Below are 25,111 nucleotides of genomic sequence, written 5' to 3' on the forward strand. Positions count from 1 at the left end.
GCGCCCTCAGCACGACAGCAGCACCATAACGGCCGCGGTGGTGGTGCAGACGGCGCGAACGCACTTAGAGCGTCCGTATAGTTTCTATCGAAGTATGCATTAAGCCTTAAATGTAGGAGAGCGACAGAGAGAGAGAGAGAGAGAGAGAGAGAGAGAGAGAGAGAGTGAGTGAACATTTTGTCGTACCACTGTTCGGCGAGCTGCTTAATTGGTTCCTCGTGCGGATCAACATTGCAAGGAGGATACATATCCCGCGCAGGCAACACCTCCGCGAGGAGTGCATGAGCCTGGCGCCAGACTTCGCACGGAGCAGCCTGCAGCTGGCGCTGGAGTTGCACGAGGTGATCCGGGAGTCCGCAGGGTCGCGCAACGTGCTCTTCTCGCCCTTCCTGCTGTCGAGCGCCCTGGTGGGGCTGTACAACGGTGCCCGGGGCCGCACGGCCGACCAGATCGCGCGGGCCGCGCACCTGGGATACGAGGAGCCCCGTCAGGTGTCCACCTGCCTGCCCATCTGGCACGCGCGGCTGTTCCCCACGTGGCCGGACAGCAACAGGCGCAACTTCGAGATGCGCCACGACAACTGCCTCGTCTACGACAAGGGGCTCCGCCTCGCCGATGGGTACAAGTGAGTGCACGGAGGACGTCATGAATGGGAACTGAACATGCGCGTTAAATTCTTTTTATGACAAGTTGAAGATATGATCTATCTATCTATCTATCTATCTATCTATCTATCTATCTATCTATCTATCTATCTATCTATCTATCTATCTATCTATCTATCTATCTATCTATCTATCTATCTATCTATCTATCTATCTATCTATCTATCTATCTATCTATCTATCTATCTATCTATCTATCTTCAACATTCACGTACGATGTCACACACCTCTGCTTTTTTCACTTAAACCCATAAGAGCGCTATAAAGTTACGAATGAATGAAAGAACGAATGAAACGCTCACTTTAATTTCTTCATTGGAAATACATTGCCGAGTTTAGGAGTGTGATTCCTGTGTTCTTAAGGAATCACAAAAAGAAATCGAAACACTTTATTATGCCTACTGCGGCTAGATCTCTCTATTTCCTTAACAGTACAGAAATTGGAAGAAAACTGGTAACTCTTGACTTCCGACACAATGAAAATTTCGGCAGAGACGCTTAAGAATGTGCTCTACTCCAGTCGCAACTGCGTATGGCACATCTGCGCTATGTCGCGCGGGCTCTACCTTGTAAGCGATCTGCGAGGGGGGCAGAGTTTAGGCGCACGGCGGCTCATTGCTTTGTGTGTGCAGTGTTCTAGCTGCTTAGTTTGCGTTGAAGCTTAGACAGCACGAAGGTCACTTCGCTCGCTGCTGCTGCCGTGCTTCCTCACGACAGCTTTTGACAGCGAGTATCCACGGTCTTGTACTCGGATGAGTTCATGTTTTCCTGTGCGCGTTCACACCATGCTTGTTAATTTAGTTAGTAAGCGAATGCTTACAAATTTACAAGAATCATAAAACAACTATCCTTACTTGGTAAGTTGTCTACTAATTTCGGGCGTAACTGCGACTTTTTGAGTGCCATCTTTCAGTCACAACGACGCCGACGTATTTTCACGTAATGGGACATATAATACATTTACATTATTAATTGGCGCTCGAAGGGCGCACACGAGCAAGCCTCACTCGATGGTGCGCAGGAGATGGCTGAGCCGCTGGTGCCGCGTGGAGGCCGAGGATTTCGCCCACGACCCGACAGACGGCGTGGTGTTCCCCACGCGCATGACGGCCTGGATCGGAGCTCTCACTTCGTTCTCCTGCAAGACACCAGAGGACGCCTCCTTCTGGACAGAGGTGGGCACTTTTCGACTTGCGCTCGGTGTGCTCTTGATGTCTATATACTTGGGGGTAATTTTCTAGGGCTATGCAAGAAAAAGGTACAGTGGCGACGCTTCATGAACACTTGTTACCGTGGAGGAATTAATGACTAAAACGGTTATTGGTAGAAAAGGCAGGCTATTTGTTCTTCCCCGCCCTGGTTGGGTGGTCTTCTCAGCCCAGAAAACCTCTGGTGCTTGCTGTGTTCCTGAATCTGTGTTCTCTGATCCTCCAGCGCCCGCCAGACAGCAGCTCTTCCCACTTTTCACCGAGGTCGTCTTTGACTCTTGTTACTGGTTCCGTTAGCACATCGCTTGCTTGGGTCTTTTTCTGCTTCTCGAGCTCCAAGCTAAGGTTGTATTGCTGAGCCTTCACTTTGGTCCGTTTGACTCGTGCTGCGAATATAGCGCGGACATTTGATCATCAGGTGTGCAAGAGTCTCGGGCACGTTGCAGTGAGGTCAGAGGCAGTGAAATTGCGTCTGGTAGATGTAATCCACGAGGATTCCATGTGCATAGGTGTTGGCTTGTTGTCGGCAGATTATGGCGCTGTCGTGCTGAGCTGTGGGTGTTATGGGGAATCGAATCATCGCTCCAGCTTGTAGTGGTTTAAATATGGCCGAGTAGGTTGTGGGTAAGTTGTGTACTCGTTGCGGCCCGGATGCTGGGAGGAAGAAAAAAAAAAGGAAGAGGAGCGTAACGTCATAAAATTGATTCAAGAAAAAGTCCGCCCAACACGTGATCATGTCACGGCAAGTTGTAGTGTCTTCCACCGATACGCTACCCATGCTTAGCATGGGATTTTCTTAAGACACCATGGATGCGACACCAACGTACGGCTGTGGTATTGGCATGTTGAAACGAACATAATAGAGGTGTGATTTGCAATAAACAAGCGATGTTGCACAAATATATCGGAAGAGAATGTGCACCGAACGGCTGACAATATATCCTAGCTAGTGCACTCGGCTAAAAACTACCTGGAATCAAGTATGGTGGGCCGAGTCTCCCGAGCGCAGGGCCACTTGCCCTGCTGGGTTGATTTTTGGTAACGAAAAAGCGAAGGTGATGGCTTCATGGATAGTTGGGTTGGTAAGGCTGGCTGAGTGGCATAATGCTCCCTCCAAGGTTATTTCCGTCGTCAGTGGTTTCTCGCTACTTCGAACATGTACTAAATATGCAAAGACTCAACATACGACGGTTCCGCGGTCTCCCTAACGCGGAAGGGAAAAGAAAAAGAAACTCAGTTAAATATAACACTCAGTAACAGTGGTGTAGCCAAGAAATGCCACACCGGTCCTCTACCCCTGTCCCGAATTTTCTCTGTTAGTATGTGGTCTACCCAGCCGCCGTATACCCGTTACTCTCCCTGCTATCCCCAGTCAAGTGGGTGCACCCCCGCCCCCCTGTTGAAAAATATTTCTGCATCCGCCGCTACTCTGTAGAGTATTATTGGGAATAAGCTTCATGGCATTGTCAGAGCAGTTTTCTTTCCAGTTAGCTATCGAACCGAAAATATTGCTCGGTACCAAAGATAGGGCAGTATACAAATGTGGGCCAATCCCGAAGGTTGTGTAGACTCAAAATGTAGACCATACTTCGTTGATGGTGCTCTTCAGCAAAAAAGAAAATAAATAAATCTTACGCGTTATGCGAAATGGAACCCGTGTAACATGGGCTTATCAAGTGCAGTGGCTCAGCGCTATTGTCAAGCTGCTCCGCGAATTTGTTGTTCTTTATAACCGGTTTCTTAACACCTTACGAATATCAGTGACATAAACGGATTACCTTAAAATACGAAGAAAACAGAGTAGAAGTATCAGTCACCTATTGCCTGGCCTTGTAATTTTGAAATTCCTTCAAGCCAAGGGATTCCACCGTAGGCAGCCAGTTGGGAACAACCTCTTGCGTTTTGAGTACTTCAATGTACCAAGTAATGCGTCCAAGAAGCAGAAGATACAGTGGACGCCGGTCGGGCTCGCAGTAAAATTCCGCAATTGAAGCCCGCCATAAACAGTGAAGGCCAAGAAACATCATTAAGTTGAACGGCAGCCCGTCTCGGTTATCGACTACTAGAAATCTGATTCCTAGTGAATGTAGCCGTAGTTCTTTCTTTAACGTACTCGACGAAACGCCCCAGAAGTACACTCCTTCCCAACAGAGCAAACAAACATGGCAAATTGTATCCAGTTTTCTGCATATAAAGCAAGGCGAACCCCACGGTAAATAAGAACCTCTCTCTTTCCCAGGGAAGGAGGGAATAATTCTCAGTGCTGGCAGGCAATGTCGTGCCTCCCGTCTCGGAGGCTATGTCAGGACTTCACTATTACGCCGCTATATGGTGCCGCGTGTCCACAGGGGAGTTGTATGATATGAGTATTTATGATAACTCAAAGGGAAGCTCATTACTTTTCGAAGCGAGATCGGGATGCCTTAGAATGCGCACCTATAAAGGGTGATATAAGAAGGAAGAAGCATGTGCTTGCTGCAGTAAAGCTAGGGAAACTATGGAGCACGTTTTATTAGAATGTGAAGACGTCTACCCAGCGGTCGATTTAGGCATCACTGGCCTCCTTGAAGCCCTTGGGTTCAGCGAGAGCAGTGGAAAAGTAAACATGTCCGCAACAGAGATTAGTAAGAGGCCGATTGGAGGATTGATGGTGTAAAAGTAGGGAAACGACAAAAAACGGAGACGTACAAAAGCACAGTTCGCAGTAGGTGATCAGAAAATTTGTTTGTGGGAGTTCATAGCGTTTTTTCTTCGTTTTTTTATTGTTTAACCTAGGTAGGACATTAGGCAGTATAATAGCATGAGCTTGGTGATGCCACCCACCGCCCTGTTGCAAAGGGGACGCTCATAACATCCACCCACCCATCCATCCATCCATCCATCCGTCCGTCCGTCCGTCCGTCCAATTATCCATCCATCCATCCATCTATCCATCCATCCATCCATCCATCCATCCATCCATCCATCCGTCCGTCCGTCCGTCCGTCCGTCCGTCCTTCCATCCATCCACCCACCCACCCACCCACCCACCCATCCACCCATCCATCCATCCATCCATCTATCCATCCATCCATCCATCCATCCATCCATCCATCCATGAGTACGTATCATCAATGTGTACACATACCACAGGTGCCTAGGCCGACGTATGCAGATGACATAGAGCTACTAGCGGATAATAGAAAATATTTACAAAGACTTGCGAGTACGTGTGGCAACGCAGCGACAAATGTAAGCTTTAAGATTAGCTCAGAGAAATCGGGAATTGGGACCTTGAAGGAATAGACAAGTAACTACGTGGTGTCAATTCAACAGCAAGTCATACATAGTCAAGCAATATAAATACCCTGCTGTATACATAAAATAACTAAAGACTTACTCAAGCACCCACCAAGATAGTCTGAAAATAAAGGGGAAGCGGAATACAGCAACAATGACACATAGATCGCTTTGGGTCTGCAATAAATATGAGGTGGTGCGTGGAATCTGGAAAGGAGAATTGGTGCTAGCGCTAATGTGCACAAATTCCTTTCCGTGCTTCAAATTAGATATATTGTTTGGGATGGAACTTAACCAATGATTGGTAGGCCGGTTCGCTTTGGGCGCCCACGGTAAAACCAGAAATGGAGCACTGCAAGGTGACATGGGTTCGGACTTTTGTGAAGTTAGAGAAGTGCAGTGCAAGTGTAGTTTTGAAGAAACGCTACGGAACATGGATGAAAGTAAATGCGCGCCTCTGGCACACAAATATATTTATCTCAACAGCATGGACACTGAATGCAGGAAGAGGCCAAGAAAGTTGGCCATGAACTACAGGGTAATTGAATTTCTATATTGGCACCCGTGAGTAATAAAAAAAATAAATTGAGAAAGAAAGGCAGGTAATTGAATGCAAATGAGGGACACAAGAAAGACCACGGTAACATAGAAATTAAAATGAAAAATATGTACCATAACAGAAAGGACCTTGCTCTGAGCCGTAGGCCCGAGTTGGCTGCATCAGAAGAAAAATATAACGGACGAAATATTCGAAACAGGATGAGCCACGTGTGTGCTGCATCAAAAATTCGGAGACAACTCAGGACATCATATGGGAATGCGAAGGTATTCACTCAGCGAGACGCGTAGCTACCGTCAACCTTCCAGAAGTGATGGGATTCAAAGCTGAGGGAAGCATTGGCCGCTCATCAGTCGAGATAAGCAAGCAACGTTCAGAGGATTTTCGGGAGAAAAAGACACGGAAGAAATTGATAGGGCCGGATCCGTCGCAGCCATAGGTATATGTACAAGGTAGACATAGAAATCTTAAGGAAAAGGCAAAATATTAAGGAGATGCCGAGAAAGCGCTAGACTGAGAAGTAAGCATTGATTCCCTGATTAGCTCAAGCAGACTCGGTGGCGATTTGTCAACGCCCTGTTCCAAATCGGATGCCACTAAATCATCATCATGATCCAAGTGTAATAGAAGAACCCGGCTTCAGTACCCGCCTCGTACATGAAGCGCATCGCCTATTCGCATACTTGCATAATCATGCAAATGAATTGGGCCCAATCTTTTATGAGAAATGCAAGGTCAGCAGTAGGTTTCCTCGGTGTCCTCAGTGAAATGAACAAGGAACCTTGTTGTGTATTTGTTTAAAGCTAGGTACAGTTTATGGGTAACCTTTAGACAAGGTGCAGTGTGCATGGTCTAATTCATGCATTGACAGTAAACTACGTATGCAAGCGAGCCGGAGCATTGCAGGTGTGTTTTGTGAACAACCCACAGTTTATTTCATGGTCCTGGTAGAACTGTGAACGCAAACGAGATAAAATTTAGCCAGAAAAAAAAGGGGGGGGGGTGGAGGATTGTACGCTATGAGCGTGAATACATTAGTGAATTTGTAAATATTGCACCCATTCTATTAGTCAATGGTGCACTGTTTTATCTGACCATTAAATGGCCCTGTCCAGATACGTTGGTTTTCTCTTAATGCCAACTAGAATATCGGCTATCCCCGTTCTCTCTCTAATCCACACTTGTCTCTTCCTGTCTCATAACGTTACGACTAATATTTCTCGTTCCGTCGTTTTTCGCGCGTCCCTTAAGTTGTTCTCGAGGTTTTTTGTTGACCTTCAAATTTCCGCGACTTATGGTGGCACCGGTTGATTGCAATGATTGTACGCCTTTCTTTTCAACGACAGTGGTAAGCCCCCAGTCAAGATTTGGGTATACCTGCCGTACGCACTCCAACACCAAGGGAAGGCAAGCACAGTCGATGACGGCAGAAATTTAGGTAGAGTGATTAAATTAGAAAATTTGCAGGGTCGCAAGATGGAATCAGCTAGGGCAAGACAGGGGTAACTGGAGATCTTTCGGAGAGGCTTTCGTCCGGCAGTGGGGGTAAAAACACGCTGATAATAACAATTGCTTAAGAAGTGCTCTAAAGCGTCATATGCGGCCAAGGTTTCCACCGGACCGGTAATATACGGGGAATACTTGAAGGTCTGTGATGTAATTACTTGAAAATTGAATTCTTATTTGTACTGTACAAAAAAAAAGCTTTGCTGGAAATTGGGTTGTGATTCTGCGAGGTCGCAGAAGTTTTCAGTATCTTTTGTCTTATTTTATTGTTTTAAGGACCATATTTGTTTCTTTTCTTCCCCACCTTAACACTAACATGGATGGGAATGCGGGACTACCTTCAGGAGCACTCTTACTTGTGGGGTGTTTGCCTCGGTAGCTGACATTTAATTGCCACAGGGAGTGTAGACAGAAAATTTGCACGCGTTGTTGCGTTTCGCCTGCGACACGTGGTTTTGCCGGCGCGACTGCGGCGGGGCGGCAGACATTTTGGCCCGATCGTCGTCGCCGCAACGCTCATCGCCAGGTGTTTCCAGGCGCGACTGCGGCGATGCGACCGCAAAGGATCACCCTCTCATTCCAGTCATTGTGCCCGAACCAGGCGATGCGAAAGCAGGGATCATCCTCTCATTACAGTCATTGTGCCCGACCGGCAGCGCTACGACAGGGTGCTACGAGATCGTGCTCGACATGGTGCTACGGCAGCGCTACGACAGGGTGCTACGAGATCGTGCTCGACATGGTGCTACGGCAGCGCTACGACAGTGTGCGTCACCATTAGCCCATTGTACATTCACGTGCTCGTCTTTTGAGGGGTTCCTTCTTGCCCTCAACTGCGAGAGTATAAAAACAGCTGCCCCCGGACGCCAAGAGGAGGGCTCCGATTTCTTCTGTTGAGTGAAGTGCTCTCCCGTCTCTCTACTTCGGTCAAACCTGACCGCCAACTCTTTGCGATGTTAAAATAAACAAGTTGTTTCGTTGTTACCAGTCGACTCATGCTTTGCCGGGACCTTCGGATGCTTCCAGTTGTACCCCAGGCCGCCAGGCGAACGCTACCCTTGGGGCTTGCGACCCAGGTACAACCACGGGCGTCAGCGCCGAGTTCCCAACAGATCGTACCAGCGGTGCGATCCAAACATCTGGTTGCCAGCGGTGAGATCGCCTCCGACTGCAAATAACTGTCTGCCAGCGGTGAGATCGCGACAACGGAGGCCAGCAGCGAAGAGATGCAGTTGACTGTATGCTGAGCAGCTCAACGACGATCCGGGAGCAGTGCAACGAGCCCTGTGTGATGACTGGTTGCCTGCAGCGGAACGACTGCGCTGGACTCTTGGCTGCGAGGTTTGGTGAGTGCGGGACTTTCTTCTTCTGAGCTTTGCCAGGCTTTTTGTTAGTGTCAGAAACAGAGCTGGTAATTGTGGTTGTCGTTGCTGCCGGGTTAGTTTGCGGCAAGACAATAGTAAGCAGTAGAGAAAGCAGCATTCAGAGCAGCCATGGATTTGAAGTCGTTGCGCAAACCGAAATTGTTGGAGCTTGCAAGAGAGTTGGGTCTGGATGTCTCGGACAAACTCAGAAAACCAGAACTGCTAAAGGCTATTCTTGAGTTAGAGGCTGAGGATGACGAGCTGTCGGAATGCCTTGAGACTATTGAGGAGAGGTCAAAAAGACAGGAGCGCGAACTTAAAGAACAGAAAGAAAAAGAAGAGCGTGAACGTAAAGAACAGAAAGAGCGAGAGCAACAAGAGAAAAAAGAAGAGCGCGAACACGCTTTGGAAATGAAGCGTCTCGAGGTAGAGATGGAACGCGCTCGTAATGGAAGTCAGGCACACGGTGCAGGAGAACGAGTATTGTTCAAAATGACTGACCTGATGCGGCCGTTTAAGCTTGGAGAGGACATTGGTTTGTTCCTGGTTAACTTTGAGCGAACGTGCGAGAAGCAGGGGTTCTCTCGGGAAACGTGGCCACAGCGCTTGCTCACTTTGTTACCCGGCGAGGCGGCCGACGTAGTCGCTCGCTTGGATAGAGAGGAGGCAGAGGATTTCGACACAGTGAAATCGAGTCTTCTAAAAAAGTACCGGCTGTCTGCGGAGGCGTTCCGTCGGAAGTTTCGGGAAAATGAGAAAGGCAAAAGTGAGTCATATACAGAGTTTGCGTATAGGCTTATGTCGAACATGCAGGAGTGGCTCAAAGAAGAGAAAGCGTTTGGTGACCACGATAAAGTTCTGCAGTGCTTCGGGCTAGAACAGTTCTATAGTCGGTTACCGGAGAACGTGCGATACTGGGTCTTGGATAGGCCAGACGTTTGTACGGTGGCTAAAGCCGCTGAGCTAGCCGAGGAGTTTGTGACGCGTCGGGCTCGCGGAGCTAAGGACGGTCAAAAGGGTGAATTTGGCTCGAAGTTCGAGAGGCCGAAGTTCACACCCATGAGAGCAAAGGGGAACACGCGTAGTGCGGATGCGAGTGGAAGCAGTGCGACCGAACCTAAGGAGACGGCGGCAGCCGAAGCCGAACGCAGAAAGCGGTTCGAGATGAGGCAAGCGCGCGTTTGTTATACGTGCCAGAAGCCGGGTCACTTTTCGGCGCAGTGTCCGGAAACAACACCAAAAGTTGTGTTTTTTTCAATAGGCAGCACTGACGAGAACATGAAGCTTCTCGAGCCTTACATGCGAGACCTCCTCGTGAACGGGAAAGAGTGCCGAGTGCTTCGCGATTCCGCAGCTACGATGGATGTAATTCACCCGTCTTACGTAGAACCCCATATGTTCACGGGCGAGTGCGCATGGATCAAGCAAGCCGTGGAAGCTCATAGCGTGTGTCTGCCGGTAGCAAAAGTGCTTATTGAAGGACATTTCGGAGCGCTTGAGACGGAGGCGGCAGTGTCATCTATGCTGCCCCCCCAGTACCCGTACCTATTTTCAAACAGGTCCGATCACCTCCTGCGCGAGAAGGGGCTTTTGTTTGGTGAAGCTAGTGTTCAGGCCTTAACCAGATCGAAGGTTCGGGAGCTCGCTGCAAAGGCGGTAGTTGCGGGGCCGACGTTATCAAACAACGAAAAAGGGTCAGAGGCGCAGCAAGCTGATATTCCGAGCACGCCCGAACTGAATAAACTTGAGTCTGTAACGTTAAAGGCGCCAGATACTGGAGAGGAAACGCCCGACGCGGGAAAGTTAGAAGAGCTATCTACTGATTTGCTCATCGCGCCTACGTCAGACGGACTTGATAGGTTGCTAAAAGTCAGCCGGACGGCTTTGATAGCCGAGCAAAAAAAGGATGGCAGCCTGGAAAACGTGCGCTGCAATGTCAAAGAAGGTATCGCCAGGAAAACTGCGCGTTTTGTGGAAAGAGGTGGAGTCCTGTACCGGAAGTATCTAGACCGCAGAGGAGTGGAGTTCGATCAGCTGATCGTGCCTCAATGCTATCGTCAGGATCTGTTGCGCTTGTCACACGGGGGTTCGTGGTCCGGACACCTTGGAGTTAAGAAAACTAAGGACCGTCTCTTGCAAGAGTACTATTGGCCAGGGTGTTTTCGGGACGCAGACCATTTCGTGAGGACATGTGACACTTGTCAGCGGGTGGGCAAACCAGGGGACAAATCGAGGGCGCCGTTGAAATTGGTACCTATCATAACGGAGCCTTTTAGACGGCTCGTTATTGATACAGTGGGACCTCTGCCGGTAACAGCCACGGGGTACAGACACATTTTGACTGTGATCTGCCCAGCGACAAAGTTCCCTGAAGCAGTGCCGCTTAAAGAACTCAGCTCAGTTGAGATAGTTAATGCACTACTGTCCATATTTGCGCGAGTTGGTTTCCCTGCGGAAATCCAATCAGATCAGGGCACAGTGTTTACTAGCGCTTTGACGACAACTTTTCTCGAAAGGTGTGGGGTAAAGCTGTTACACAGCTCAGTGTACCACCCACAGTCGAATTCCGTTGAGAAGCTCCACTCCGTCATGAAGCGCGTGTTGAGAGCGTTGTGTTTTGAACATCGAACTGACTGGGAGCTGTGTCTGCCTGGGGTGATGTTTGCTTTAAGGACCGCGCCGCATGCGGCTACGGGGTTTTCGCCAGCTGAACTGGTGTACGGTCGCTCGCTTCGATCTCCGCTTCGCATGCTTCGAGAATCGTGGGAAGGTAGGGGCGACGACCCAGTCGTGGTGGAGTACGTACTTAAGCTCCTCGAACGCTTAAGAAGGGCACAGGAGTTGTCAGGTGAAGCAATGACAAAGGCCCAGCAGAGGGCCAAGGTTTATTATGATCGGACAGCCAGGGCCCGTCGTTTTGAGGTGGGCGATGAGGTCATGATATTGCGCACATCGCTAAACAACAAACTAGACGTGCAGTGGGAGGGCCCAGCACGAATTGTTCAGAAACTGTCGGACGTTAACTACGTGGTAAGTCTGCCAGGAAAGCGGAAAGCACAGCAAGTTTACCACTGTAATCTGCTCAAACCTTATAGACAAAGGGAAGCAGTGGTGTGCATGATGGTAAACGTTCCTGAAGAGCTTCCGGTCGAGCTTCCGGGACTAGGCTCAGTGACGAACAGGGAAGACACCGGTCAAGTCATTAGTGACCTTATCAGTAAAGCACCGCTGTCGCCCGAGCAGAAAACCGAACTACACCAGCTATTACAAGAGTTTCAAGGTCTGTTCTCTGAGAGGCCTGGTAGGACTTCTGTACTTACTCATGATATAGAACTTACCTCCACAGAGCCAGTACGATCCAAGGCGTATCGGGTGTCACCCCGCCAGAGCGATATTATGGAGGCTGAGGTAAAGAAAATGCTACAGCTCGGTGTTATTGAGGCAGGTGAGAGTGATTATACCTCCCCTTTGATTTTAGTTGAGGTACCGGGCAAGGAACCTCGTCCTTGCGTCGACTACCGCAGGCTTAATTCCATCACTAAGGATCAAATTTATCCGATCCCTAACATCGAGGAGCGCCTTGAGAAAGTTAGTAGCGCTCAGTTTATTTCCACCCTAGATCTTGTCAGGGGTTATTGGCAGGTTCCACTTACAGAAGAGGCTAGTAGGTATGCGGCGTTCATTTCACCAATGGGAACATTCCGTCCTAAAGTGTTGAGTTTTGGTTTGAAGAACGCGCCATACTGTTTTTCAAGCCTCATGGATAAAGTGTTGCGGGGACAGCAAGAATTCGCTTTACCGTATCTAGACGACGTAGCGATATTCTCCGCATCCTGGTCTGAGCATATGACACACTTGCGGGCAGTGCTAACCCGCCTGCGCGAAGCGGGCTTGACAGTAAAGGCTCCTAAGTGCCAGTTAGCACAGGCCGAGGTTGTCTACCTCGGTCACGTGATTGGTCAGGGTCGTCGCCGCCCCTCTGAAATAAAAGTGGCCGCTGTGCGAGACTTTCCGCAACCGCGCACCAAGACCGATATTCGGTCGTTCTTGGGTGTCGCCGGCTACTATCAGAGGTACATCCCTAGGTACTCTGATATCGCGGCTCCCCTGACGGATGCTCTAAGAAAAACAGAGCCTCAAACAGTCGTCTGGGACGAGACAAAGGAAAGAGCTTTTAGCGCCCTAAAGAGTGCCCTAACAAACCAGCCTGTGCTACGATCGCCAGACTATACAAAAGGGTTCGTTGTTCAGTGCGATGCTAGTGAGCGAGGCATGGGCGTTGTACTGTGCCAACGGGAAAATGGAGAAGTAGAACACCCCGTCCTGTATGCTAGTCGTAAGCTGTCCAGTCGTGAGCAGGCGTATAGCGCCACCGAGAAAGAGTGTGCGTGTCTCGTGTGGGCCATTCAGAAATTGTCATGCTATCTAGCCGGCTCGAGGTTTATCATTGAGACGGATCACTGCCCTCTCCAATGGCTGCAGACCATCTCTCCCAAAAATGGCCGCCTCCTGCGCTGGAGCCTCGCTTTACAACAATATTCCTTTGAGGTGCGTTACAAAAAGGGGAGTCTCAACGGTAACGCCGATGGCTTAAGTCGAAGCCCCTAACGTAGGAATCAGCCTCAAAATTGTTTGTTACTGATGTTTTTCTTCCTGAGGCAGGATTTTTTTTAACATATTGCTTTTGTTTAGTGTTTCAAAGTGATGATATGCTTTCTAGTGCAATTTTTCAATTTGTGGACGCGTTCTGAGTGATGCTAGACTACTGTAAGGAACTAGGCAGTGGTATAAAAAGGGGAAAGAGCCTGGCAGGGCTTAGTGAGGGTTGTGCCGTGCTTGCTGACTGAGCGGTTGAGTTTCAGCGTAGTTCTAACGCTTGCCGGGAACGAGAACAAAAATGTGAACTCTCCCGAAGTCACTTTGCAGTGTCCCGTGCGAACCTGAACGAGAGAACGAGGCCTTCTCTGTGCGCTGCGCTCAAGAAACGTCGAGGGACGCCCGACTTCGGTTATGAGCATCATCGAGCGACATCCCTCCGGACAGCGGATGCAGTCCCCTGTCCATCGGGATCTCCTTCCCCCGGCGGGGCGGTCTGTTGCGTTTCGCCTGCGACACGTGGTTTTGCCGGCGCGACTGCGGCGGGGCGGCAGACATTTTGGCCCGATCGTCGTCGCCGCAACGCTCATCGCCAGGTGTTTCCAGGCGCGACTGCGGCGATGCGACCGCAAAGGATCACCCTCTCATTCCAGTCATTGTGCCCGAACCAGGCGATGCGAAAGCAGGGATCATCCTCTCATTACAGTCATTGTGCCCGACCGGCAGCGCTACGACAGGGTGCTACGAGATCGTGCTCGACATGGTGCTACGGCAGCGCTACGACAGGGTGCTACGAGATCGTGCTCGACATGGTGCTACGGCAGCGCTACGACAGTGTGCGTCACCATTAGCCCATTGTACATTCACGTGCTCGTCTTTTGAGGGGTTCCTTCTTGCCCTCAACTGCGAGAGTATAAAAACAGCTGCCCCCGGACGCCAAGAGGAGGGCTCCGATTTCTTCTGTTGAGTGAAGTGCTCTCCCGTCTCTCTACTTCGGTCAAACCTGACCGCCAACTCTTTGCGATGTTAAAATAAACAAGTTGTTTCGTTGTTACCAGTCGACTGATGCTTTGCCGGGACCTTCGGATGCTTCCAGTTGTACCCCAGGCCGCCAGGCCAACGCTACCCTTGGGGCTTGCGACCCAGGTACAACCACGGGCGTCAGCGCCGAGTTCCCAACAGATCGTACCAGCGGTGCGATCCAAACAGCGTGAGCGAAGAGAGGTCGAAAGTCAATATTTTGAGCCCATGGACTCGCTGTGACAAAGTCAATCCGCCGAGGTGCCTTAATGGCTGTGGCTTTCTGCAGCTAAACACGAGCTCACAGGTTCGACTCCTGGCTTTGGGAGCGGCCGCATTTAGAATGCGCGAAAAGCCGAGACACACTCGTAGATTTAGTGTATACCCATTATAGCATACCAAGTTGCCAAAATCATTCCGAAACGCACCACCACGGCGTCTCTCATAACCGCTGTGTGGTTTGGAGCCGTCAAATTCCAAAATTCAATTTATCACCCGACGTATGAACCACGATGAAGTGCATTATGCGCTTCAACAAATCTTTTTATCTTTGTCCCCCGCGTGTTAGTTTTATGTGGTTTCATGATGCGAAGTGTCGTCACGTGGCTTCGCTGGTGGCGGTTGACGTTCTTATTAGCCGCTCCAATATGTTATGCCGCTTATAGGACACTAAAAGCCGGGGAAGTCTGATCAGTTACTTGAAACGAGATGATCTTTTTTGTTTAGGAAGCGTAAATTTAAGGCGGAAGTGTCGGACTTTCCAGATGACATCACCACACTTGGGTACGTAAATGCCTTTTCTCATGTAGGAAGTGCTGGAACAGGTCATCCTAGCCATCTCACTACATGTGTACACGTTCAATGAAAGAACGCGAGGTACTATATCTTCCGGAGGCCCAAATACAGCTTAGTGCGACTATCGCTTTTCAAGTAGCTTATTGTTACCACCTCTCTCTTCCGAATAATGAAAAAGAAACTTTCCTGTTTAAATGTAACGCCTAGGAGCGGAAGACAACGTCTCCACGGATGTACGGAAAGAAAGTAAACGTGCCCCCGTGTTTCTCCGCGTAACGACGTCTTTTGTTTACTTTAAAACATATACGAATATCTGACACCGTGTGGTGGCTTGGAACACTGGCAAAGAATCATGGATCGCCATGTCGTGTCGCAGTATTCGGTACAACTTCGAGGGTCTAGATATGTGTAAATGTCGACGAATGCTATGGCAAGTGTATGACTAAACCCAAGTTATGCATTTGACGCCTTATCCAGTGCGAATATACTCCGTAAGCACTTTCGAGCACATTTTGATAGGAATTGATGCACGGGGGTTTTAGGAGCATATACACACCGTAATTAGATCACACTCAAATTAAGTGCAATGGCGCTTATCCTTTTCAGCTACGCGCATTACACGTCATTGCCATTAGTGGCATTGTAGCAGTATTTAACTGCTATCAGAGCCCGTGCGCACCTCACTCACATTACGCCCGAGATGACGGCATTCATGCTTCCTTCTATGAGAGTTGATCGTCGGGCTTAGTTGGTTTTGCGTAACTGAACAAGTAACTTAGCGCAATAAAAACCACAGACACAAGAAAGGTGGACAAAGAAAGACAAGCGTCCACACTTCTTGTATACGTGCCCACCTTTCTTGTGTCTGTGGTTTTCATTGCGCTAAGTTACTTGTTCAGTCATGCTTCCTTCCCAAGCTGCGCGTGCTAGCAGCAAAAAACCGGCGCCTAGAGTAAACAAGCTGCTCACTCTTTCCCGCGCGATCAGGTGGACCGCACGACGTCGCTGTTTCTGCTCAGCATCCTCTTCATCAAAGGAAAGTGGCGTCATGTGTTCCACGTCACTCGTGGGTTCTTCCACGAAACGCCTAAGAAATCTAAGGTAAGGAGCTGCATAGAGTACGAAAACTGTTTTCGCGGTTGCGTTTTAGACGGCCCCGCACAGCCTATATAGGATGGAAAAGAGTACGCTGTACACGTGTCCGTGGGAATATAACACACTCGACGGCAGATTTTCGGATTGAATTACGAAGTACAGCGACGAGGTTTAAATATCTTGGCGATTTCTGCGTTTCGAACAGGAGTCGCGACTGTAGCTTATACTTTCTCGAACAGAGGTTCACGAAAGTGATAGGCTATAATATGTTACAGTGGGACATCTGCCTGTTTGTTACCTGTTCCAACTTGCTTACGTGCATCATATAGTAAATAGAAAGTAATCAAACGTAAATCTTTTTTTTTTCGTATAGTGTGTGTGTGCTTTCAAAGGTTGGTCACCCTTTTCAAGACACTGTGATGCCTCAGTAGCCAAGGCGCTCTACTGCCAAGCTCAAAGCCATGGGTTCGAATTCCAGGAAGCACTCCAATGGGGCGGAATCCTATATCACTCGTGAGTCTAAAGCGATGTGGAAGTTAAATAACCTCGGGTGCATAAATTATAGAGGTGTCCCCAACCACATCGTCTAGCACGTGTGTTGCATTATTTTTTGAAACTTGTTCACTAGACGTATTCTGGTTACTTTCTGAGATGTGCGACCTGTACGAATCACTCAGTCGATAGCTTGTTCATAAAGTGTACACAATACGTGGATACAAAAGTATAAACATACAGACAAACAAACAAACACTGGAAATACCAAGAACAATTCAGATTGTAGTTATTTTTCTTAATCAAAAATAACAAACCCTCCATGAGTCCTGCTCCATTTATTAAGTCCACCACAACACGCCTAACAAGAAATCATCACGCGGAATCCCTAGCACCGTACAACGCTAGAGTCAATGCTTTTATATACTCTTTTTTTTCCGCACACAATAACTCAATGGAAATTACTCCCGACTGATCTACTAAACAGTATCGATACCTTTGAGAAAAAAACTTATTGAGAGTTGCAGAGTTATTCTCTTCTGTTCCTGCTATGCGTCATTGTTTATATATTCTTCACGGTAATGTAATTTGTTGTGCTTTTTGCAGTTGTTATTGTTGTTCTCTTTTTGTTTTGCCTCTCCTGCTAGGACCCATTTAGGGTCTGCAGCATGCTGTAAATAAATAAAAATAAATATGGAAGCGAGTACCATAGCAGAAACCTGTAAGGCGAAGTTTTCTTAGTGAATAGAAAAAAAGTCCGACAGACCCAATATTAAGACGACTGTCGACGTAACGCGATTAGGATTGGATCAATGTAGCGACACACCGTATTGCTGAAGGCGCTTTTATTTACATTTAGCAGCGAACATTGTGAAATTTTGATTGCTTCGAATATATGCGACATACACTGTCTCTGGTATATACTATAATACTCGCTTACTAGGATCCGCCATCACCATGACGGCATGACAATGTAGAGCAGACGACGCAGTGACCAAGGTGGTAAGACGACGGTGGCATAACGACAAATAGATGGCGATTTTCAAATGATGACTATGGCATAACCAAGGCAGTCTGACGACAACGGCATGATGAGGATTCGGTGAAGACTACTGCATAGTGATCATGGCATGAAGACGGCTGTATAATGGTAACTGTATTATGACTACGTGATGACGACTTTATGATGACAAGAGGCTGAGGATGATGGAATGACTACGACGGCATGACGTCGACGGTATGGAAACAAATGCATAACAAAGAGTGTATGACGACGTACCAATAAGGACGATGACATGACAACAGTGGCATAATAACGATTGTGATAGCACGACGAAGGCGGAATGACGTCTATGAAAGGAGGAAGGCATTATGACGACGACGGCATGGCGACATTTGCATGGTGACATTCGGATGACGTTTCCCAAATGATGACGGTCGTAAGCCTACAGTGGGACTACGACGGCACAACAGCGATAGAATGACGGCGATAGCGCGACGACGAATACATGACGGGAGTCGGATAACAAATTTGCAATGACGAGGACAGACACGACGGAATTCGCGATTACGTACGCTGTGATGACGAATGCCTGATGAAGATAGCATGGCGACGGCGCAGTGACTACGATGTCTCTACAATGGTATGAGGACAATGGGTTGACGACGACGGCGTTAACGCGACTCTAAGACGACGACTGTATGGGTGCGATGGCGTGACGGTAGCATAAATAGAATCAGATGACGAAGTAGGAGTGATAACGAAGGAACAACCTCGACTGCATCATGACGGCGGTATGACAACTAATGCACGAGGCCGAGTGCATGGCAACAATGATGCAACGATGGTGGAATGACGAGACTCGGATAACAAAGCTGGAGTGAGGTCGATGCAACGGCTATAATGATATCAAGACCACAAATACATACCTAGCGTCCCAAGCTTGTAGGGCGTTTGGGCCACCGGGCGGGCGTCAGTGACTAGATATATAGATCGATACACTCAAATTGCCTGAAGTAGGCAAATAATTCTAATCGCACAAGACAAAGAATTATGGTGCAAGATTATCGCACAACAGTACAAAATAGTATATCAGATGGTATACTATTAATTAGCAAATTGGAACAGTGCGGTGTACGAGGTATCGTATTGGAACTTTTACGACATTACTTAACCAATCGCTATCAATGTGTCAGTATAAATAATGATGTTTCATATTACGCGGAAATCGTAACGGGTGTTGCGCAAGGATCAATGCTCGGACCTCTTCTATTTATAATATATATTAATGAGCTGTGTGACATCCCCGACTCTCCCGAATTAGTTATGTATGCAGATGATACTAACATATCCTTTAAAGCTGCTACTATATTAGAGCTCGAATCAAAAGTTAACAATTACCTGAAGCAACTCTCTTGCTGGTTACAACATAATAAGCTACAAATGAATTCCTCCAAAACAAAATATATGATATTTGCTCCTACTAATAAACCACGTAACTGCAATGCGCCTATTCTTTTGAAGATGGGCTGATAGAACAGGTAAAATGTCAAAAATTTCTACGAGTGTGGTTCCAAGAGGATGTGGCCTGGAACATGCACATCGGCAAACTTGCTATCGAACTAAGCAGAACTGTTGTTGCTTATACAGACTGAGTACTCTGGTTCCTCCATGGTTGAAAAGTTCTTTATACTACGCACTCTTTTATTCTAGATTAACCTAGTGTATAATAATTTGGGGCACTACTACGCAAAAAAATTATAATAAATTGATAGTGCTACAAAAAAGAGTCCTACGCGCATTCGAGGGGTACTATGGACCTGTACAAAAATTTAGAACCACACCATATTTCATGAAACATTCTATGTTAAAGGCAAACCAGGTGTATTATTACAATTTGCTGCAATACATTAAACAAAACAAATCGCAGTACATATTGAATGTACCCACCAATCCGCATTACAGCCTTCGACAACATAACACGAGAACACCAAAAATAAGAACCAATTACGGAAAACAACTAGTCAGTTACCAGGCACCTTCACTACTAAATCGCCTACGTGATTTTGAAGATGAAATTATAGAATATTCGAATAAATCATTCAAAAATTTTCTCATCCTGAACAATATTGAGTTCGTCTGATTAGAACCACACTATAAATTGTCAGTATTTTGTTTTCTGGTTCTGGTTGGTCTCAAACAAAATGTATCGTACTTTAATTATCCTGTTGGTTTCTCACATTTCTTGTATACATGTTTTGTTTCACGAAAACAATATTGTCTCGCGACTATCCAGTTGATTTCAGTATGTATGTATGATACATGTTGCTGCGTACGGCCTGCGAACTGAATTGTTGTGGGAGCAGAAGCCTTCGTCAGGCCACATGGCCTTTAGCTTCTGCTTCCTTTCTGTTGTAAACAAGAGAAATAAATAAATAAATAAATTCATTCATTCATTCATTCATATATCAAAGTAGAAAATACAACCGCATAGTACACGGACACTGTGCTCGCGACAATGCAGGTGGTGCGCATGATGAACCAGACAGGGCACTTTCGCACCGCCGAAAGCGTGGAGTTGGGCGCCAGCATGCTGGAGATTCCCTACCGCGAGCACAAGAAGACCATGGTCATCCTGGTGCCAGACCCGCCGAACAGCCTGCGAGACCTGGAGGGAAAACTGAGTGCGCACCAAATCCTCAGCTGCATCGACAGGCTTGAGGACAACGGTGAGTTGTGAGGCTAGGACGCAGCATACGTTTAATGCAGCGGCAGTTTCTCCCAAATGAGAGAGAGGGGGGGGGAGGGGCGTCTTGTCGTACCAATGGCGTGCCAACACGCGATTGCAGGTCCAGTGAGCGTGAGCGTGCCCATGTTCCGCGTGAGCGACGTGGTCGACCTCAAGGAGGCGCTGCCGGCGCTCGGGGTCAAGGACGCCTTCCGACCGGACGCGGACTTTTCGACACTCTGCGATTCGGCCGCCACACCCAAGGTGTCGTTCGCCCGTCACGTGGCCGTGTTCCACGCGCGCGAGCGCGCCAGCAGCCGGATACCCAAGTATACAGGAGCGCAGGTACGCGCGTACAGACTCAACTAGGGGGACGACAACTTCATACGGCTATGGGTACTGAGGAAGAAAAGAGACTAGAAAGCAGCATGATGTCAGGCAGCTAGCCTTTGCAAGGTAACATTTTTCGACACAGCTCTCTCCCCGCTTTCATTCGTAGACTCAGGGGAAATATTCAGATCGCGGGTTGCATCACGGGAACTGCACATCGTACGTGGCTTTTGGTTAGCGGTAGATGTTGCGGGCAGCTGGCAGCCGGAGCTACCAGCGCCTTCTCCAACCCATGCCGATAGTTTTCTGCTGGCCTCATTTGACGCCTTTAACAGCTGGCAACATTGTTGCGGCTGAAACGGCAGCACTAGCGAATTTTAGCGTGTCCTGTATTCCGGTATAAGCAATGGGTGTTTGTCTAAAACAGGGTTACTGGACGCTCGTAGTAACATCTTGCGACGTTTCGTCTAACCACAATGTCTTATAGACACGTTTTCGTGTTCCATTATGTTTCCTTGCTGCGCTGGCTACCAGCTGAGGTTTATTGAAATCGGAGAAACGTACATAATGTAAAAACAAGACATGTGGCAGAAAACGAAAAAAGATTGCAAATTTAATAGACGACAAAATGCTGGTCACCCAAGGATGTCCATCCGGATACTGCATCTCTGAGGCATGCAACGTGACGGATCGTTTGGCGACGCACATTTCCCCCGAATTGTTTCGCCAAGTCTGCCACCAAACCATCTGTCACGTTGCATGCCTCAGAGATGCAGTATCCGGATGGACATCCTTGGGTGACCAAAGCTTTGCTGTCTCTTGTTCTTACCGTAATTTTTTTCCAAGTTATGCCGCATGTTTGTTCGCAACGTATTACCTGTGATTTAAATAAACCGAATTTGATAGTCAGCAGTGCTTTCGTCTCCTTATTTTCGTATCACGCCTTATTTTCGCACTGCTCGCCTCAGCAATGCAATACCAACTCGCTCAGGAAAGCATCCTTCTGAACTCTATGAAGTTTTGGGAGCAGATTCTTAATTTCGGCCGTCAAAAACTTTACGAAGGCTTTAGAAAATCTGAAGAAACAAGGTTCCATCAAGTTTACATTTATGATAATTCAGAAGTAAAAACAGCATTGCAATTCTGTCAACTTGCCCTATTGAGGCATTTGAGGCGACCAAAAGTGATACACAAGTTATGCACCACTCTGGTATATACCACTAATATTAATGAATTATTTTAACCACCCTCGACCACTCCTTCTCCTTGAAGAATGTAAAAAATTAGCTTAAGCTGTGGACTCATTCGTCAGGTTTGTACGCTTCAGATACTCAAATAGTTAGAGTTTAGGGAACTACTATAACCATTGTTGGGGGCAGAGCTACGGATAACGGGCTTCCCTTTTTTTTTAAATTTTTACATTCGTAAAATATATGAGGACCTAAATAAAGGTTCTGTTCGTTACAGTCAGTATAAGGCAGCCTTCTCTCTTAAGTTTAACGAATTTCAGTATTTGGATTTAGCTGCTGTCTAGTGATAAAATTTTGACGCTTTTCGTCCATGTGAACAAGAAAGTGGATTTGGCAGCTGGCTCAGGGTTTCCGAAGAGAAAAGCTATTTTAATTGTATTAGGAAGTTAGCTGTGTAGATTACAGGAAAAGGATCGGTAAACCATTAAAGGCTCAAGAAGGAAAGGCTAGTGGCAACGGTTCACTGAAGTTCCCGCATCAACGCGCCGTGACGTCATGGGATGTGTCAACGTCTGTTAGAGCCTGTCTGTTTACCGGTAAAGGTGGAGTGTATCGTATTTTAAGAGCCAAAGGCAGAGCTCAGCAATTTCTAGAACATTTACAGCGCTACAACTTCTAAGTAGCGGCAGAAATACTTTTGAACGTTATCACGTCACTCTGACGTCCCAGCGCCGAGGCTTAGGGCGCGCAATTGAAATAGTTACGTTTCTTACATTGTGATCTTGATTAGCCGGATACGGCAAATTTACCGTATATAGACTACTGAAAGACGACTTTGTCAGACGTCTGATTTAGTGTTTCGCTTTTATTGTCTATTTAAACCCTGTGTCAATAACTGCTGCAGGCCGCACCCGGTATTTCGACGCCGACAGCAGCGGACGACGACGGCGAGCAGCAGGAGGAGCAGGAGAAGTTCATCGTGGACAGACCCTTCCTGTTCCTCGTCATGAACAGCGAGCCTAAGGCCGTCCTCCTATTCGGCTCGGTGCGCAAGATATTCGCCTGGAAGTAGCCCGCTGGCGAGCATCGGGCGACCCCTGTCGCTGGCTCTGTGATGTTCTGTCTGCCTCTGCACAATGAACCTGTTCGTCGATTGCCTATCTTCGCACGTCTGTCCTTATTTCGTCTATCTCGAAAGAAAGTTACGTATGATGCAGACTCTGCGGCTGCCACAATTAACGAGTCGCGCCTGACAGCCCAAGGACGGCGTAAGCGAGAGTTGGGATCCGCTGCGGATCGGATCACAAAAGTGCAGTCGTAACAACCCGCAGACCAGTTGATGAGAGAGTTTGAGCAATTTGATCCTGTCCTTAAACTCTTTGCAGTGAACGGAATTTAGGGGAACGACTGCGGAAACGGAGGCGTGCGCAGTAGATGGACGGCGCCATCTTGGTACCCTGACGGCAACCAGAACGTACAGAATCACGCTGCGCCGAACTAGAATATCAAAAACTGTCTTTTATATTGTGTTAGAATTCTTAGAGTACGTCATGCTCCGGTGGCTACGTATATAGTTACGTATGTCTCTAATCATTTGTTTCGCCTACCTGGCTCAGTGGTCGAACGGGGAACGCATAAGGCTGCTGTGCTGAGGTAACAAGGTTAGAAACTCACCGTCGGACCAACTCGGATTACTGAGTATGTGGCAATGTGCACATATGTACCGCTATTCAACGAACCTCTTTCGCGCCGACATGTGTCACAGTCGATGGTGGACTGGGTGGCACCGCTTCTCAATGAAACTCTTTGACGCCGACTTGGAACACTGGGTGTGTGCCCGTAGGGGTGTGTCGCTGTTAAATGAATGTCTTTGGCGCCAGCTTGGGTAAATGGGTATGTGCCACTGGGAATGTGCCACTCGACAAGGACGAAAAAGATCCTTTAAGTTTTTCCGATGCTGGAGGTAATCGAAGCCACGTCACAAGGGTTCCTCAAGGACAGCAAACCGACTTTTCAGAAGGTTGCTGGACAAATGCGCCGAGCATATACGACCGCATGGGCCTCATTTCCTTGAGCATCTTTCACGCCAAAGCTTTAGAGAGCTGCGCCATGAACACACTCGATGTGGGCCGCTCTTCATTGAACCTCTCGCCAAGTTTGGTCACCGAGTCTGTGGCAACGGGTGGGCGGCAAGGCAGGGAACATTTCTCGGCGTTTGCAGGCCCCGGCGCGCCGCGCTTGTAGTCTCGGAGGCCATGCGCTGAATTCTCGGCAGCGTCGCCAGATGGCACAGCGCGTCCAGAAAGGCGCGCGAGAGGGGAGCCCGGTTGTGGCTTGACGCGTTTCTCAGTGGGCGCAAGCACTGGCGCACCATGAATTTCGGAGGCCACGCGCAGGCTTTGTAAAGGTTTGTAACCGGTCGCCGCCAGCGTCTGCTCGAGTGCAGCAGAGTGGAAAGATTTTCTTAAGCTGTTCCTTGTTCTAGGTAAATGTGCTTTGCTTTTTTTGTTGATAACATGTTTATTTTTTTCACATTTATCACGTTTCCTTTAAGTCACGTGGAGCCCTTGGCTGACCATCGGAGGATTTCCCACGCCTTCGGTGCAGGCGGCCTCCCGTTTTCGTCCGCATAAAGAACAAGCAAACATCCTCGTTTTTTTATTACCCTCAATAACCACTTATATTTGAGTTGGTTGTCTACTTCACGTGACTGCGGCAAAGCTCTTCGGCCTTGTCGAGCAAAGTTACATCCGGGCGACCTCCTTCCACTTGTCATACGCAGGAGCCGAAGGCCGTCCGGTAGTAAGACTTACTTTCCACTCCTTGCTTTCGCGATAACGCTTATGCAAGTGGACAGCGTTATAGGTCATTTCCTTTCACTTTTGTCACTCAAGTCAAGTGAATAGTTCACTCGCTGAAACACGTGTCCCATGACAATCAAGCGGCCATGCTGAGGTTGAGATGAATTCGGTGATTGGCCTCGAACCGCTGGCTATAGATACAAATACGCATAGAAGAAAAAATTGATGCGTCGGACTGATAAACGGCATAGGATAGCACATGAACAGATATGCAAATACACTTAATAGCCGCCTGCTTGGTGATTGCATCCGGCTGAGCCTACATAACTGTCAATAGGAGTTCTGGAGCGAAGGGATCGAATAGATAGGAAAGTGGCGCAGAGCAAAGGGAAAGAACGAGAACGTGTTTGAATATAAGGAGCTCCGTAGCACATGGTGTCATAGCAGCATACATCGTTTATTTGAATGGCAAGTCAAAGGGAA

At 48.0% G+C, this 25,111-nt stretch overlaps 1 protein-coding gene across 1 annotated transcript; it reads left to right on the plus strand.

Annotated features, from left to right (window-relative positions):
- Positions 1-235: 235 nt before the first annotated feature.
- Positions 236-23,697, plus strand: LOC142586991 (iris-like). The gene is made up of 6 exons (XM_075697860.1): positions 236-625; positions 1,687-1,840; positions 15,980-16,093; positions 20,104-20,308; positions 20,429-20,652; positions 22,732-23,697. The coding sequence occupies exons 1-6, from the start codon at positions 282-284 to the stop codon at positions 22,897-22,899; spliced, it is 1,209 nt and encodes a 402-aa protein (XP_075553975.1). The 5' UTR covers positions 236-281; the 3' UTR covers positions 22,900-23,697.
- The last annotated feature ends 1,414 nt before the right edge of the window (positions 23,698-25,111 follow it).

The sequence above is a fragment of the Dermacentor variabilis genome, chromosome 7, assembly GCF_050947875.1.
Source record: "Dermacentor variabilis isolate Ectoservices chromosome 7, ASM5094787v1, whole genome shotgun sequence".
Classification (NCBI taxonomy): Eukaryota; Metazoa; Arthropoda; class Arachnida; order Ixodida; family Ixodidae; genus Dermacentor; species Dermacentor variabilis.